The sequence below is a fragment of the Caretta caretta genome, chromosome 1 (assembly GCF_965140235.1).
Source record: "Caretta caretta isolate rCarCar2 chromosome 1, rCarCar1.hap1, whole genome shotgun sequence".
Classification (NCBI taxonomy): domain Eukaryota; kingdom Metazoa; phylum Chordata; order Testudines; family Cheloniidae; genus Caretta; species Caretta caretta.
This window is the reverse complement of record NC_134206.1, coordinates 336,926,678-336,943,091: the sequence shown is the minus strand read 5'-3', so window position 1 is coordinate 336,943,091 and position 16,414 is coordinate 336,926,678. Positions and strand designations below refer to the sequence as shown.

The 16,414-nt window shown below is 40.3% G+C and overlaps 1 protein-coding gene across 4 annotated transcripts in view; it reads left to right on the top strand.

Annotated features, from left to right (window-relative positions):
- Positions 1-16,414, top strand: part of LOC125630489 (semaphorin-3D) — a 199,755-nt gene that overhangs the window by 38,098 nt on the left and 145,243 nt on the right. The window contains exon 1 of one of the 4 annotated variants that reach the window (XM_075124519.1): positions 1,909-1,953. The exons of the other annotated variants lie outside the window; for them this stretch is intronic. Coding sequence (XP_074980620.1) covers positions 1,924-1,953 — 30 coding nt within the window. The 5' untranslated portion in view covers positions 1,909-1,923. Of the gene's footprint in view, positions 1-1,908; positions 1,954-16,414 lie in introns of those variants that run through there. 4 annotated transcript variants of the gene reach the window in all.

The following is a 16,414-nucleotide window of genomic DNA, read 5'->3' as shown; positions in this document are numbered from 1 at the left end:
TTACAGGCAAGGAAAGTAATTCTGCATTTGTGATATTTGTGTTCTTAAATACACTAATTCTCTAGGACCAGACCCTCTCCTGGCTTCAGTTGGTGTAACTCCATTGAAATCAATGGATCTAACATGATTTATACCAATTGAGGTTCTGGTCTACATAGTTTATTCAGTTACAACAGGGGTTCTCAAACTGCGGGCATGGACCCCCAAATGGGTGACAGTCCCACTATCTGGGGTAGAAGCTGAAACCCAAGGGCTTCAGACCTGGGTGGGGAGGCTCAGGTTACAGGCCGCCTACCTGGGGCTGAAGCTCTTGGTTTTTGGCCCTTCCCCTCCCCCCCCGGGTGGTGGGGCTCAGGCTTTGGTTTTGGCCCTTCCACCCTGGGTGACAGGGCTTGGGCGGGCTCAGGCCTCAGTCCCCCGTCCTGGGGTTGTGTAGTTATTTTTGTTGTCAGAAGAATTTTTGTTGTGCGATGACATTTGAGAACCCCTGAGTTAGAACAACAACAACAAAAAAGACTAGTCTCTAAGGTGCCACAAGTCCTCCTTTTCTTTTTGCGAATACAGACTCACACGGCTGTTCCTCTGAAAAAAGACTTTCTGAACCATAGTGGTAACAGTCTTGCAATACACTGATATTGGTCAATGTTGAAGACAGTCATAAATCTCTGTTATTTTGGGTAGAAAGGTGGGGAAAAATCACTATGATACAGAGAAACTATCCACTGGAGAAAGAATGAAGGGAGAAAATCAGAATTAATATAGATAGGAATGTATTACAGTGGGGTGGAAAGAGTGACTAATCTATCTGACTGTACGCATTTCTAAAGCATAGATCAGCCTGTTTCAGACCAAGTAATTGAACTCCCATGGTAGCATACCCAGAAAGTGCATGCTATAAGATGGTTGTGGGGAATTCAGCAGTGTATTATCACCATTCACATGTAATGCCATTCTGATGGTTTGTGAATTATAACTAAGTATGGGGTCATCCTGAAAAAGATGTAACACTCAGTTTTACAGTAATGGCGTATTGGTTTAATTCCAGGTCAGAGCCATTGGAGCACATTTTAGGTCGGCAAGCCCCACTGCACCCCATGAGAAATGAGTTAAGAACCTCTGTATTATGAACAACTAACGTGCCTCTGAAGAGGCCTGATTGACTTCAATGGGAGCAAAATCAGGCCCTAGGTATGCAGCAGTTTAAAACACATTCCACGTCTCACCCATGCTGTGGGTAAGACACAATATTATGCATGGGCTTAGTGGCTCACAGATCAACATAGAAGTATTGTATTACACAGGCCTCTTACTTGTATTCATACAGATGGGGCTGCGCCCTGCTGACATTGTCAGCGGCAAACCTGTCATTGACTTCACTGATGCATGATTGGTCTCCAAGGTACAGTGTTGTTAAGCAGTCTCACTCTAGCATGTGGTGGCTGATACTTCTTTCAGCCTTTTTTTTTTTTATTATTAAACAAGCACATTTTCCTGTCAGGTATTTGTTTTGTGCAACAGCTTTGGTGTTTATTCATATGGTGAATAGGCTAATTAATGCACCATCTGAGACAGAATGGCGTTTTCAGGAGAACGTTTAATATAGTTATATTTAACCCTATTATTATTGCTTGTATTATCATTGTGCCCATCATGGCCCAGTACCCCAGAACAAAAAGATAGTTCCTGCCACAAGGACTTATAGCCAAAGACAAGAGACAACAGATGGATACAGAAAGGCTGACGGGAACACAAGGAAACAATGAGACAATATTGGCCAGAATGATAGGCAAGGGTCTCAGCATACCAGCTCCCCTACCTGCCAAGTTTTTTGTAGGCATAAAGGCAAAGGAGAGTTTTAAGGAAGGATTTGAAAGAGGATATTGTGTTAGTTTTGTGAATATTTAAGGCGCGCTCCTCTGAAGCATGAAGGACTGCGTGGGAGAAAGCATGAAGGTACTTATTTTAAATTTCAGTTATTGGATAAAAGGATGTTTTCTTTTAACCTGCCAAGATCACTGCTACAAAAATTGGGTATATGTCCTCTCTTGTAAGGGGAATTGAGTTAATTGAAATCTCCACTGCAGAAGAGATTATAATACCATTATGTACTCTAGCACTTACATAACGCTTTGTATGTCATGGTGTTGTACAGTACATACTAAAGGTTCAGCCTTGCAAACACACACAACTGAGATCGTAGAGACTACTCGTGAGTAAAGTTACTCCTGTGTGTGTGTTTGCAGGATTGGGACCTATGATTATATTATACATATTATTTAGGACAAAATTCTCTGTCTGTGTAACTGATCACAGTTCCACTGCCTTCAGCTGAGTTGTGCTCATTTACACCAGAAAGAATTTACCCTATATAACAAAAACATACATTATGATTTTATTGGCTTAGTATGTTGCATACATACCACATGTAAATACCCCAGACTATGACTGTCTTGTTTTACAATAAGAAAAGGAGTACTTGTGACACCTTAGAGACTAACCAATTTATTTGAGCATTAGCTTTCGTGAGCTACAGCTCACTTCATCGGATGCATACTGTGGAAACTGCAGAAGACATTATATACACAGAGACCATGAAACAATACCTCCTCCCACCCCACTCTCCTGCTGGTAATAGCTTATCTAAAGTGATCATCAAGTTGGGCCATTTCCAGCACAAATCCAGGTTTGTGCTGGAAATGGCCCAACTTGATGATCACTTTAGATAAGCTATTACCAGCAGGAGAGTGGGGTGGGAGGAGGTATTGTTTCATGGTCTCTGTGTATATAATGTCTTCTGCAGTTTCCACAGTATGCATCCGATGAAGTGAGCTGTAGCTCACGAAAGCTAATGCTCAAATAAATTGGTTAGTCTCTAAGGTGCCACAAGTACTCCTTTTCTTTTTGCGAATACAGACTAACACGGCTGTTACTCTGAAACTTGTTTTACAATGATCGTTTTCATTATACTGCTTTAATCTTTGGAGATTCCCTGTTCTGGCTTTCCAAGCGAAAAAAGGCAATGTGATAGATGTGTTTCACCTCAGATGAATGTAATCAATTAGCAGATTTCCTCAAATTACTGCCATCATAGAATCTTTAAAAAAAAAATAAAAAGTTACATGTTTATTTGAAGGAATTCTGCCAGTTTTTGGAAACAGTGCAGGTGCAACTGTAATTTGTATTAATAATTTCCAAGGTATTACTATTTTATTTATTGCCTTATTGTTTGTGTTATGCTGAGTTGTTGTCCTGAGGTTACTATATTTGACACAACAGATAAATATGTGGCTGCCATCCCCTAAAGCCCCCTTGAAAACATGTTACATAGTTGCCAGAGTTTGTACCTCCAAATTGGCTCTGTTGTAGCTTATGTATCAATTTAGCATGCCTTTTGTTTTTGAGGACAGTATTCTGTAGTAAGTGCACACAGTGTGATGGATTTGTGTTTAGACACCTCTTCCATCTCTAACTAATCTAAACCATCTTTGAAGTAATCATCCCCATTTCTGCCACGTTCTTAAGCTTTTTTTCACTGAGTTGCTCCACAAAGCCCCCTGACATCTTACGAAATCCAAACCAGCTGTACTGTTCTGAGTTGTCAGCAGACTGATAAATCAAGACTCTCTTAGCTTGGTTAACTGAGTGGAATGTTTCTCTTCATGAGGCACTGTCAACTTAACTAGCAGATACATTCAGTGAGATCTGGGCCAGTCTGATGACTTCTGTAGGAAGTGTGTTCAAGCGGAAGGGAAGGAATGTGTCATCTCTTCTGGTTGGTTTTCGTCTACTTTCAGTTCCAGTGGTTTTGGATGTTCTTAGGGAGTTGTAACCAACCACCTGTGTCCTTCATGGTTGGTTAAAGTAAGCATAGATATTTTGGGCTCATTGTGACTGAGTTGCCCCTTCACTTGAATAGGGCAAGCTGCCAGCAACACGTAAGCAAGCTCTACTTAAACTCAAACTATTTGGATGGCGATATCTCATCATTTGCTTTATGGCCTTGAATCTCCCTTTTTGAAGAAAAGTTATTGAGAAGGTGGAATTGCAGCAGTGTCACCTACACTGAGATTCCATAGATTTCCTTGGTCCTTCTCAGTCTGGTTTGAACTGTGAGTGACAAAATTTGACTAAGAAGGAAATGATGGTTATTAGGTACGGGAAGCACTTAGAGGCATGGGTGGAGGAGATACCTACACTGTATACTGAGGATATATGCCCTGCAAAATAATTCTCAGTCTTCTAATCCACTGTGATCCATTGCTGTTCTTCAATTTTGCAGTAATAAGGGTGTCAATAAAAAAGCCAGAATTTGCCAGCATCTCCTTGCAATGATATCTGAAATAACTGCTTTTTCACATACTTAAGATGGGAAATTGACTATTTGTAATGGTGAGGTCTACAGCAGCCATGGTCTTCAGGGCCTTTCACCAGGAGGCTGTGGTCGTTTCTCCCTAATGTGAACCTCACACCAATCAGGCCTTTGTCACCAGCCTCCAGTACTCGAATGTGCTTTACTCACAGGTATCCTTGAAGTCTAAGTTTAAGCTTTAGCTAGTGCAGACCATAGTCATCAACCTGCTGAACAAGGCATGCTGCTGTGAGTCCATACACTTGTAGAATCGTAGAAATTTAGGGCTGGAAGGGACATTGAGAGGTCTTCAAGTCCAACCCCCCTAGGCTGAGGCAAGAGCAAGTATACCTAGACCATCCCTGATAGGTGTTTGTCCAACCTGTTCTTAAAAATGACAGGAATTCAACAACCTCCCTTGGAACCCTATTCCAGTGCTTAACTATCCTTATAATATGAAAGTTTTCATAATATCTAACATAAATCTTCCTGGCTGCAAATTAAGACAATTATTTCTTGTCCTATCTTTAGTGGACATAGAGAACAGTTTATCACCATCCTTTTTATAATAGCCCTTCACATATATGAAGACTGTTATCATGTCGTCCCTCAGTCTTTTTTCCTCAAAACTAAACATGGCCAGCTTTTTTAACATTTCTTCATACCTTAAGTTTTCTAAACCTTTTATAATTTTTGTTGTTCTCCTCTGGACTCTCTCCAGTTTGTTCACATCTTTCTTAAAGCACAGAACTGAACACAGTACTCCAGCTGAGGCCTGACCAGTGCTGTGTAGAGTAGGACAATAACTCTGTGTCTTACATATGACATTCCTGTTAATACACAGAAGGATATTGGACTTTTTGCAACTACATCACATTGTTGGCTCATATTCAGTTTGTGATTCACGGTAATCCCAGATTGTTAACAACAGTGCTACTGCCCATTTTATAGTTGTGCATTTGAATTTTCCTTCCTAAACATAGTGCTTTGTGCTTTTCTTTATTTAATTTCATCTTGTTGATTTCAGACTAGTTCTCCTATTTATCAAGGTTGTTTTGAATTCTAATTCTGTCCTCCAAGGGCTAAAAACCCCTCTGAGTGTGGTGTCATCCACAAATTTTATAAGCATTCTCTTCACTTTATTATCCGAGTTTTTAATTAAAATATTGAATAATACTGGACCCAGGACTGACACCTTCAGGATTTCCGTAGGTACACCCTCACAGTATGACAGTGAACCACTGATAACTATTTTTGAGTACAGATTTTCAACCAGTTGTGCACCCATCTTATAGTAATTTCTTCTAAACCATATTTCCTAGTTTGCTAATTATGAGAATGTCATATGGGACTGTGTCAAAAAGTCTTTTAAAAGCCAAGATATATCAGATATACAGGTTCTCCATTATCCTCTAGGCCACTAATCCTGTCAAAGCAGGAAATTAGATTGGTTTGGCATGATTTGTTCTTGACAAATCCATGCCAGCTATTCCCTATAAATCTATTATCCTTCAGATTCTTACCAACTGATTGTTTAATAATTTGTTCCAGTATCTTTCCAGGTATCGAAATTAGGCTGATTGGTCTATAATTCCCTGCATCCTCTTTGTTTTGCTTTGTAAAAATGGGTACTATGTTTGCCCTTTTCCAGTCTTCTAGAATCTCACCATTCCTCCATGAGTTCTCAAAAGATAATTGCTAATGGTTCTGAGTTTGCTTCAACTATTTCCTTAAGCATGCTATGGTGAATTTCATAAGAACATCAGAATGGCCATACTGGGTCAGACCATTGATCCAACTAGCCCAATATCTTGTCGCCTGATCGTGTCCATTGCCAGGTGTTTCAGAGGGAATGAACAGAACAGGGCAATTATTAAGTGATCCATCCCCTGTTGTCCAGTCTGAGCTTCTGAAAACCAGAGACCTAAAGACATCCAGAGCACGGGGTTGTGTTTCTGACTATTTTGGCAAATAGCCATTGATGGACATATCCTCATTGAACTTAGCTAATTCTTTTTTAAACCCAGTTATACTTTGGTTTTCCCATGGCAACAAGTCCCACAGGTTGATTATGTATTGTGTGAAGAACTACTTTCTTATGTTTGTTTTAAACTTGCCACCTATTAATTTCATTGGGTGACATTGGTTCTTGATTTTATACACTTCTGTCATATCCCTCTTTCTGAAGCTCAGCACTCCCAGTCTGTTTAATCTCTTCTCATATGGAAGCTGTTCCATCCCCTAATCATTTTTGTTGCTCCTCTCTGTACTTTTTCCAATTCTAATATATCTTTTTTTGAGATGGGATGACCAAAACTGTGTGCAGTATTCAAGGTTTGGGTGTACCATGGATGTATATAGTATGTATCCCTTTTTTAACTGTTCCAAAAAATTCTGTTATCTTTTTTGATTGCTGATGGACATTGAGCAGATGTTTTCAAGAAACTATCCACACTAATGCCAAGAACTTTCTTGAGTGGCAATAGCTCACTCTGTTGGTATAGTTGGGATTGTGTTTTCCAGTGTGCTCTACTTTGCATTTCATCTGCCATTTTGTTACGCAGTTGCTCTGTTTTGTGAGATCCCTTTGTAACTCTCTGCAGTCCGCTTTGGACTTAACTATCATGAGTAATTTAACGTTGTCTGCAAGCTTTGCCACCTCACTGTTTACCCCTTTTTCCAGATCATTTATGAATATATGGAACAGATCTGATCGCAGTGCAGACCCTTGGGGGACCCTGCTATTTACCTCTCTCCACTGTGAAAACTGACCATTTATTCCTACCCTTTGCTTCCTATTTTTTAACCAGTTACTGATCCAAGAAACGACCTTCCCTCTTATCCTGCTTAGGAGATTTTGGTGAGGGACCTTGTCAAAGGCTTTCTGAAAAACCAAGTACACTCTGTCCACTGCATCACCTTTTCCATATGTTTGACTCCCACAAAGAATTCTAATAGATTGGTGAGACGTGATTTTCTTTTACAAAAGCCATGTTGACTCTGCCCCAACACATTGTTTTCATTTATGTGTCTAGTAATTCTGTTCTTTACTATAGTTTCAACCAGTTGTCCTGGTACTGAAGTTAGGCTTTCAGATTTGTAATTGCCAGGATCACCTCTGGAGCCTTTTTTGAAAATTGGCATTATATTAACTATTAGCCAGTCATCTGGTACAGAGTCTAATTTAAGTGATAGGTTACATGCCACAGTTAGTAGTTCTGCAATTTCATATTTGAGTTCCTTCAGAAATCTTGGGTGAATATCATCTGCTCCTGATGACTTATTACTGTTTAATTTATCAAGAGTTCCAAAACCTCCTCTGTCAACCTCTGAATCTGGGACAGTTCCTCAGATTTGCCACCTGAAAAGAATGGCTCAGGTGTGGGAATCTCCCTCACATCTTCTACAGTGAGAACTGATGCACATAATTTGTTTAGCTTCTCAACAACGACCCTGTCTTCCTTGAATGCTCCTTGAGTACCTTGATTGTCCATTGATCTCACTGATTGTTTGACAGGGTTTCTGCTTCTATTGTACTTAAGAATATTGTTATTTTTTGTCTTTTGATAATTGTTCTTCAAATTCTCTTTTGGCCTGCCTAATTATTCTTTTACACTTGGCTTGCCAGAGCTTATGCTGCTTTTCCTCATCAGGCCCTTCTGACTTGAATACATCGAAGTTATCTAAATATTCTTTAATCTGTTCTTTCCCTAATTTGACTGGTACAATTTATGTTTTTAGTGAAGGCTGAGGCAAAATAGGTACGAAACACCTCAGCTTTCTTGATGTTGTCCATAATTAGTTCTCCCTTCCTGCTAAGAAGAGGACACACACTTTTCTTCATCTTTTTCTTGCTCCTAATGTATTTATAGAATGTCTTCTTATTGCTTCTTATGTCCCTTGCTAGGTGTAACTATTTTATGCCTTAGCTTTTGTCAAGGTTCCTTCCCCACTCTGAACTCTAGGGTACAGATGTGGGGACATGCATGAAAACCTCCTAAGCTTACTTTTACCAGCTTAGGTTAAAACTTCCCCAAGGTACAAACTATTTTACCTTTTGCCCTTGGACTTTTGCTGCCACCACCAAACGTCTAACTGGTATATTACTAGGAAAGAGTCCGTTTGGAAACGTCTTTCCCCCCAAAATCCTCCCAAACATTACACCCCCTTTCCTGGGAAAGGTTTGATAAAAATCCTCACCAATTTGCATAGGTGACCACAGACCCAAACCCTTGGATCTTAAGAACAATGAAAAAGCATTCAATTTCATAAGGAAGAATTTTAATAGAAGAAAAAGTAAAAAGAATCACCTCTGTAAAATCAGGATGGTAAATACCTTATAGGGTAATTAGATTAAAAACATAGAGAATCCCTCTAGGCAAAACCTTAAGTTACAAAAAGGCACAAAAACAGGAATATCCATTCCATTCAGCACAGCTTATTTTCTCAGCCATTTAAAGGAATCAGAATCTAACGCATATCTAGCTAGATTACTTACTAAGTTCTAAGACTCCATTCCTGTTCTGTCCCCAGCAAAAGCATCACACAGACAGAAAGAGAGTCTTTGTTTCTCCCTCCCCCCAGCTTTTGAAAGTATCTTGTCTCCTCATTGGTCATTTTGGTCAGGTGCCAGCGAGGTTATCCTAGCTTCGTAACCCTTTACAGGTGAAAGGGTTTTTCCTCTGGCCAGGAGGGATTTTGAAGGTGTTTACCTTTCCCTTTATATTTATGACAGCCTTTCTCATTATGCTCAAGTCAGACATTGGCTTCCTGTTTGCTTCCTTGTGCCATTTAAGGGTCTGTGATTAAATGAAAGTGTTGAATGGTCAGGGTTTCTTTGAGACCTCTCACTATATTTCCCACTGCAACAGTTAAGATTGCTGTCATCCCTTGGGTTGAACTCTCTGTGACCAGTGTCATGGATTTCTCAATCAAGACATCCTTTGGAGATATGGCAGCTCCCAAGACTAATGACAGGGTACAATTCAAAACACATGTTTATGTGCTCAATTTTTGTTGTTGTTGTTGCAATATAATTTTTTACATTTATTTTTTATTCCAAACAAGATAATTGTGATTAATATTTCTGTAAGGAAGAACAATGCTTCTTTAGTGCTGTCATTATGGGTAGCTTTGTAAGTGATGTTTTCAGATTTGTCACTATCCATTTAAGTTCCAATAGTAATAGACATTCTTTAGATCATTATTATTATCATGATAATCATGAAGTTTAAGAGATTAAATTAAACAAATAGGGCCACTGGGTTTCCAAAACAATACAGCATTATTCTGAGCCATCTCATTTTGAATTTTTTTTTAGCCACACAAATAAGAAGGTTTCAGAGTAGCAGCCATGTTAGTCTGTATTCGCAAAAAGAAAAGGAGTACTTGTGGCACCTTAGAGACTAACAAAATTATTTGAGCATAAGCTTTCGTGAGCTACAGCTTATGCTCAGATAAAGTTGTTAGTCTCTAAGGTGCCACAAGTACTCCTTTTCTTTTTACAAATAAGAAGGTGCCTTGTTGAAATAGCTGTAGTTCTGAAATGTAATATCAATACTTTTTGATTGTTCATTTGTTATAATGCTAATGGATTTTAAAATTAAACCTCTTAAAATAAAATTTCTCAGTATGAATATTTAACAATTAAAGTGCAAGAACACCTGTTAAGGGGGCATACAAGACCTTCATGACCCCTGCTGGAGCACTGTGATCCTACCACACCCCACCCCAGGAAATGAGCAGCGAAGGTGGGTCCTCCAGGCCTGCCTAGAGAGGCTGCATGGAAGCAGCCAATCAGAGTCCAGCAGGCTCTGATAAAAGGAGCTACAGGGCCTTAGCAGCTCAGTTCCTGGCTGAGAGTAGAGTGTCATGGAAGGGGATCCTGTCTAGCTAAACACGCTTGAGGGATAACCAGAGTTTGGTTCTGACTGCATTTCCCTTAAAGTGGGAGAGATAGGACTGGAGAAATTTAACCCTGAGGTAAGGGGTGAAGATAAAGGGGCCAGGTGGGAATAGGCCTGGGGAAGTAGCAGCAATGAATTGAAGGGAGCTGTATGTGTCTGGTGTTTGTAAGTCCGTGGGTTGGAACATGCAGTTGGTGAGCCTGGGTTCTCTCACCAGCTACTAGTGAAGTGGTGTAAACCCTGAGACGAGAGCAAGGTTTGTTTGGAAGCTCAAGCAAATGGCTGAATTTAAAGGGCTCAGAGCTGGGGCTGAAGACCTTGGTGAGGGCGGATAGTGTTTTTGAACTCGCTGCTACCCAGTGTGAAGTAGGTGAAGGACTGATATGAAGAAGACCTGCCAATCAAGGCTGATACTTAGTTGGATAGTGGGGCAGGACTGCAGGAACAGGGTTCCTGTGCTTTTGACCTCATACACACTGCATGTATGAGATTATGTTGCATGGAGGTTGCCATTTTATACAGAAACATGCTGGGGGGGATCCTGCCTGTGGGTTGGGGTCACACTGGGGTGGGCGATAGGGGCAGAATACCTGCACTTGCAAAAGCAGGGCTACATGTCTGTTGATAACCTACAGGAGGTGCTAGGAGCAGGGAAAGGCTTACTGTATTGCTTGCAGCAGCAGGAGGTGCCCAAGAGGTGTGTCCCCCATTACACCACCACATATATTATCTTGTCTACAGCTGACAATTTCATATTTTCTTCGATCCCAAAGAGAACAGCCAGTTTCAATAATCTCTTCTTGACGTTTTTCTTAATATTCCAGTGCCTAGAAGTAACTTGCCTGTATTCAAGCTATTCAGTGGCCAGAACTAGCATGACAATACAGTACTTGATTCTGAATTCATCGGCTCTCTCAGTTGGTTTTATTTTGGTCTGTTTTCAAATTAACAATCTAAGAGGCAATAACATTCACAAAGAGTACAAAACACATAATTCAGTAGGTATAACACTTGCAAATTATCACTTAGCATCAAAAGAATTAATTTGTGTGTTTCCCATTGGACTGTCTTTTTTTTCTTGCCTCACAGAGGTTTATCTTCCTGTGGGAATGTAAGTGATACCAAAGGCAGCAGGTTTTGAAAGCAGCTGCAGATAATAGTTGTGGAGAAGTATTTGAAGGAATTTTGATATTTCAGCTCTGCTTTGACACCAAAAATGTCTCGAGAAATCTGGTATTCTGCCAATGAAAATACAGGTGACCATTGATTGGTGATTGTTACTTGAAAGCACTGTCTATGTGTCCATGTTCTAATAGTTTATAGTAAGTTGTATGAACATAATTAGCTGGAACGCAGCTGTTGTAAATCACCATAGCTCAATCTAGCCCAAGTAGACTATTGTGGATCAAAATACATATGTGACCTCTTTAACAGTTGTAAAACACCATATCTAGTGTCAGCCACATTGTTATGGGGAAGGGAATGAGATGGACAGAAAAGGAGATTGCTCTGAGATTCAAGGATACACTCATCTCATACAATACCATGTAATTAGCAGCACAATTTATTATTTCCACACTTGAAAGCTACTGTAAAAGGATTGCAATTCTGCTCCTACTGGAGTCAATGGCAAAACTCCCTTTCTCATTAATGGATTTGAGAAGTATACAAGCTTTTCTATGTGTATGTTAAACATGTACTAGAATAAAAATGTATTAAAGTGCAGTAGTTGTAGAGCCTCAAAGCTCGGACACCTCATTGTGAGACTCACCTTGCTGAGTCAGTCTATTTTAATCCACCAACTGCCTTTGCTTTCACAGATTTCATTAGGAGTTGATGGCAGACAGCAGCACATTGATAGGGCCGTTAAGTGTCTACAGCAGCAATAACAATGTGCTATATAAAAAATGAAATACAAGCGTGGGTGTTCCCTGAAAAGTGACTGACTATGGCCTTCTGAGTTTTCATTTTCATTGTAACTCATTGATTTCCATACTGAATTTATTTGGTTTAGAAATCTAATAGGTGCTTGCTCTAACACCCAATCCCATAGGCGCACCCTGGATTCTTGCAGTGAAGGTGGGTTCTTTTCACACAATGAAAATTCTTCAGGTCCGATTACATTTTTTTTGCAACCTCACTGTGTTCAGATTATGACCTGAGTGATACCTTTGCAAACTCCTAGTGTAGGGGTTACATGAGCTAAATTTCAGTCTCAAGTTACTACAAAACGTCATTGTACCAATCTCATCTTGATACATGAGGCAGGGGAACGGGAAAAGCTTCGGCTGCTTTGGATGGTTTGATGTTGTGTATCTCCTATGTAATTGTGTTTTTAAGTAGCATGATGTGCCCTTTGGAGGAATTTCTTTAGGACCAAAACCAAGTGTTTACATTTTTAAATTTTTCCTCTGGGATTTGAGAATATTTGCTAAAATATTAGTTTACCTAAGTAAGACTTAAAACTGTCATTATGCCAATGTTTGATACTTTTAACAAACACACAGGTGGTTGTAGTAATTCTGTTTATTAAAGCATTAGACACCCAGGAAACAATACAACTGAAATGGTTGTTGCAAAGCCTGGTCAGTTTTGCAAATGCAGTGGATGGCACAGATTCAGATCCCATTTTGTAAGAAACTTCTAAGTTTGAGAAGCTTTTGATAAATGGTTCCAGTTTTGACCGGTACTTGTTATCAAATGGAAGGTGTTCCAAATCCCAGTATGTCTGCCTAATTTAATAGGGATATTTAGAAATCAAAGTTACATTATTGGCATGTAAAAAGCATATGCACGTTGAATAAAATATGAAGATGATCCCTTATGTTAAGTATTAACTTTGCTTGTGGGAAGTCTCTGCAAGTCCTTAATTTGCTGTCTACTTTAATGCAAAACATATATGTATAAAAATCTGAGACATGAAGATCATAGCTGAAGTATTTGAAGTGGTGTAGGGTTATGTAACTACATTTGCAATATCTTTAGTATGAAAAATGATTTAAAAGCAGTTGAAAAGCTGCTTTGTGGAATCCTCTGGGAAATGGGAATCAAATCAAATGCCAAATGTGGCTCATGGCAATTTTTATCTTGGGCAATGATCATAATAAATGGCTCTCAAACAAAGATACTTGCAATTGGCAGAAGGCAACAATCAGTGGTGCCCTCTATCTCAACTCCCTTTCATCATCCCTGAATTCCAAGCCAATATGAGTTGAGCCAGTAAAAACAAGCAAACTGTGGTGGATGGTGCATAATTGATCATGTGGCAGAGTATGCTGATAACTATGGCGATTTGCAGACCTCAACCATACATCACCATATCCAGAGCCCCATGGGATGTACTTTTCAGATCTTAGAATGGTGTCATTGGTGCTTGAGTTGCACACTCTCACTTTACATATCATCACTTTATATTATTGGATAGATGCCTTCCAGTCATTGAGATATGGATGCGCGTCTCAGAACAAGCCATGGGTGGGGCTGGAGAAAACACCCCTTCAGGAAAGGAACATAAATTATGTGCTTATTGATAAATATTAGTAATTAATTTGGAATTGAGACCGCGACCATGGCTAACATATGCCTGGAGTAAGGTAAGGGAAAAGACACTTCCCTCCCCTCCTCCCACCCCCCATAATGAGAGCAGTGAGCTACAACAATAAGAATATGCTCAATCCTTTAAACTAATCTTAAAAGATACCCTTTAAGGAGGGTATTCAAACCCCACCCTGGGCAATAGGAGATTAATGAGCTAATGTGTGCTGAAGTGGCCCCATGCCATCACACCAGTGGGAAATGTCAGAATTAGAGGGGAAAAAGGGAGAAACCCAGCTCAGTTGTTGACAGACCAGGGAGGAGAGCACGCCTTAAATCCTCAGCTCCAGGAGAGAGGGCTGGCTGAAAGCAGTCATCCAAGGAGATCCTGCCAACTGATGGCCCCTCCCTGAAGGAAAGGAGGGCCTGATGCTGACTCACCTGAAGAAGGGACTATGCCTTTGTTTACTTGTGAACTCTTTTTCAGGGCCAGATCCTGACCAGTGCCCTCTGAAGGAGGATTTTTAATGCAGCTGTGGAACCACTCCTTTGTGTTAATTCCCATTTGTTTCTGTTTACTGACCCTCGGGAAGGGGCTCGGCCAAAGGGCTGCGCCTCTTGAGACTGGAGTGCATGCTGAGATACCCAGACACTGCCAAGCATAGACCCGGGTGAGAGCTGGGGCCTGGCCGAGGGGTCACCCTGGCATAGAATCCAGGTGACAAGCCCACATTTTCTTACTGTTCCAACTACTTGAACGTAGGTTGTCAGTGTTTACCCTTTCACTTTATATTAATGTTGTTGGGCTGACTTTGCGATTTTTCCTAACAATTCCTTCTAGCATCACTCTGAAAGAGCAATGACTGATCCAGATGGAAATCTGCTTTTGAGAGGCACCTTGTAAAGTTGTCTCCGGTGTTAAGGAAATGGTGTGGATTATGCTGCAGCATTTATAGGCTACTGACCAGCAGAAGCAAATCACCTACAACTATTATTTTGACCAAACATATACAATTTACATTGTTTTGAGATGGGCAATCAGTAACAGAAGTCAAAGGGACACAGATCAATTTATAGTTTGTGAGTCAGTTGGATGACTCACAATGTAATTTTTAATATATTTTTTTAGGAGGCACATAAGGTTTTTATTATTTTAAACTTGTTTTTTTCTGTTTTTTCTTTTATCCTTTGGCTATTCCTTACATTGTGGATTTTTATATTTAATTTCATACATGTAAATATTTATATAAGCACTTTTAAAACAAGGCAGATATTTGGGTGCCTACATATAGATATAGGTGCCTAAATTTAAATATGCTCATTTAAGTGACTTGCCCTAGGTCTGACAACTCCCAGGGCTGTGCTGTAACCCCCAGAGCTTCTTTTTTTCATATGTGGCTAAACATTACTAGAGGCCGTCCACCCTCCTATAATCCCTAAAGATCACATTAGACTCTCTGGATCAACCTGGAACCTACTGAAAACTGTTCACACTGTGGGTGTCACTATTATTATTTATACTCACTTCCAGAATCTCTTGGTTGAAATGAGATGGTACAAAAATCTGTTACTGTGTTCATCTTTGTGTATGTTAATATCTTGGCAGTCAATTTTGGCCTCAAATTTCTTTATCAGCAATATGGCAGCCCTTGAGCTTTCAAATATGGCAATTCTGTTATGAGTCATCTTATCAGTTGTCATTGCTGAGAGGAAGTATGTCCAAGGGTTAGGGTGTTTGTTTGGGACCGGAAGTTCAATTACCTGCACTGCACAGACTTTCTGCATGACCTTGGGCAAGCCCATCTCTATGGGTCTTGGTGCTCCAACTGTAAAATACTGCCTACTGTAGAGGGATATTGTGAGGCTCACTACATTAAAGGACTGCAAGGTGCTCAAATACTATTGTGTGGGTGGTGCAGGGGGACAACTGGGCCAGATGAAGTGATGGTGATTCATTTCTGTTACGCTTCTCAGGGCACCCAGATCTCCAATCGCCTTTTTGCCACCTACCCAGGGAGTCTAGTCTATGCCAGCTGGGTGTTACTCCATAACACGACTGGCTGTTGGCCATTCAAGCACTCTTCTCTGGCGTATACCGCCTCTGCTAGTTGACAATAGCTGCACCCCCGCCCAAGTCCCTTCAAAGTGTCCTGCTATCCAGCCTGTGATCACCAGATACCACCAGGAGTCCCACATCTGTTCCCAAAGGAACAGCATAGCTCAGTTTTGCCTTAGCCCACTGCTCCTGTGTCACACACACCACTTAAATTTCCTTGTTAAAAAATGATAATCAAATTCATTGAAGAAAGAAGAGCGATTCAAATAGAAACAAGAGAGTGAGGGAAACAAATGGTAACATACAAAACCAAACCAGGGCCTACACTAATAATCACCTTTCCTATCCAACAAAGTAGATTCTCACCCCAAAGTTCAGTCTTTTGCAGCGCTTCCTAACTGGAAGGAGCCAGGGCCCATTCTTTCACCTACTGCTCCTCTGTGAATGGATGCAGGGTGTCTTTCTCCACCATGTGATGTGCAGAATCAGACTTTTGCCTTTATTTGCAGACAGGGCCATCCCCTTATGGTCTTATAGTTCTTTATCCCTTCCGAGTGGCTTCAGTGATCA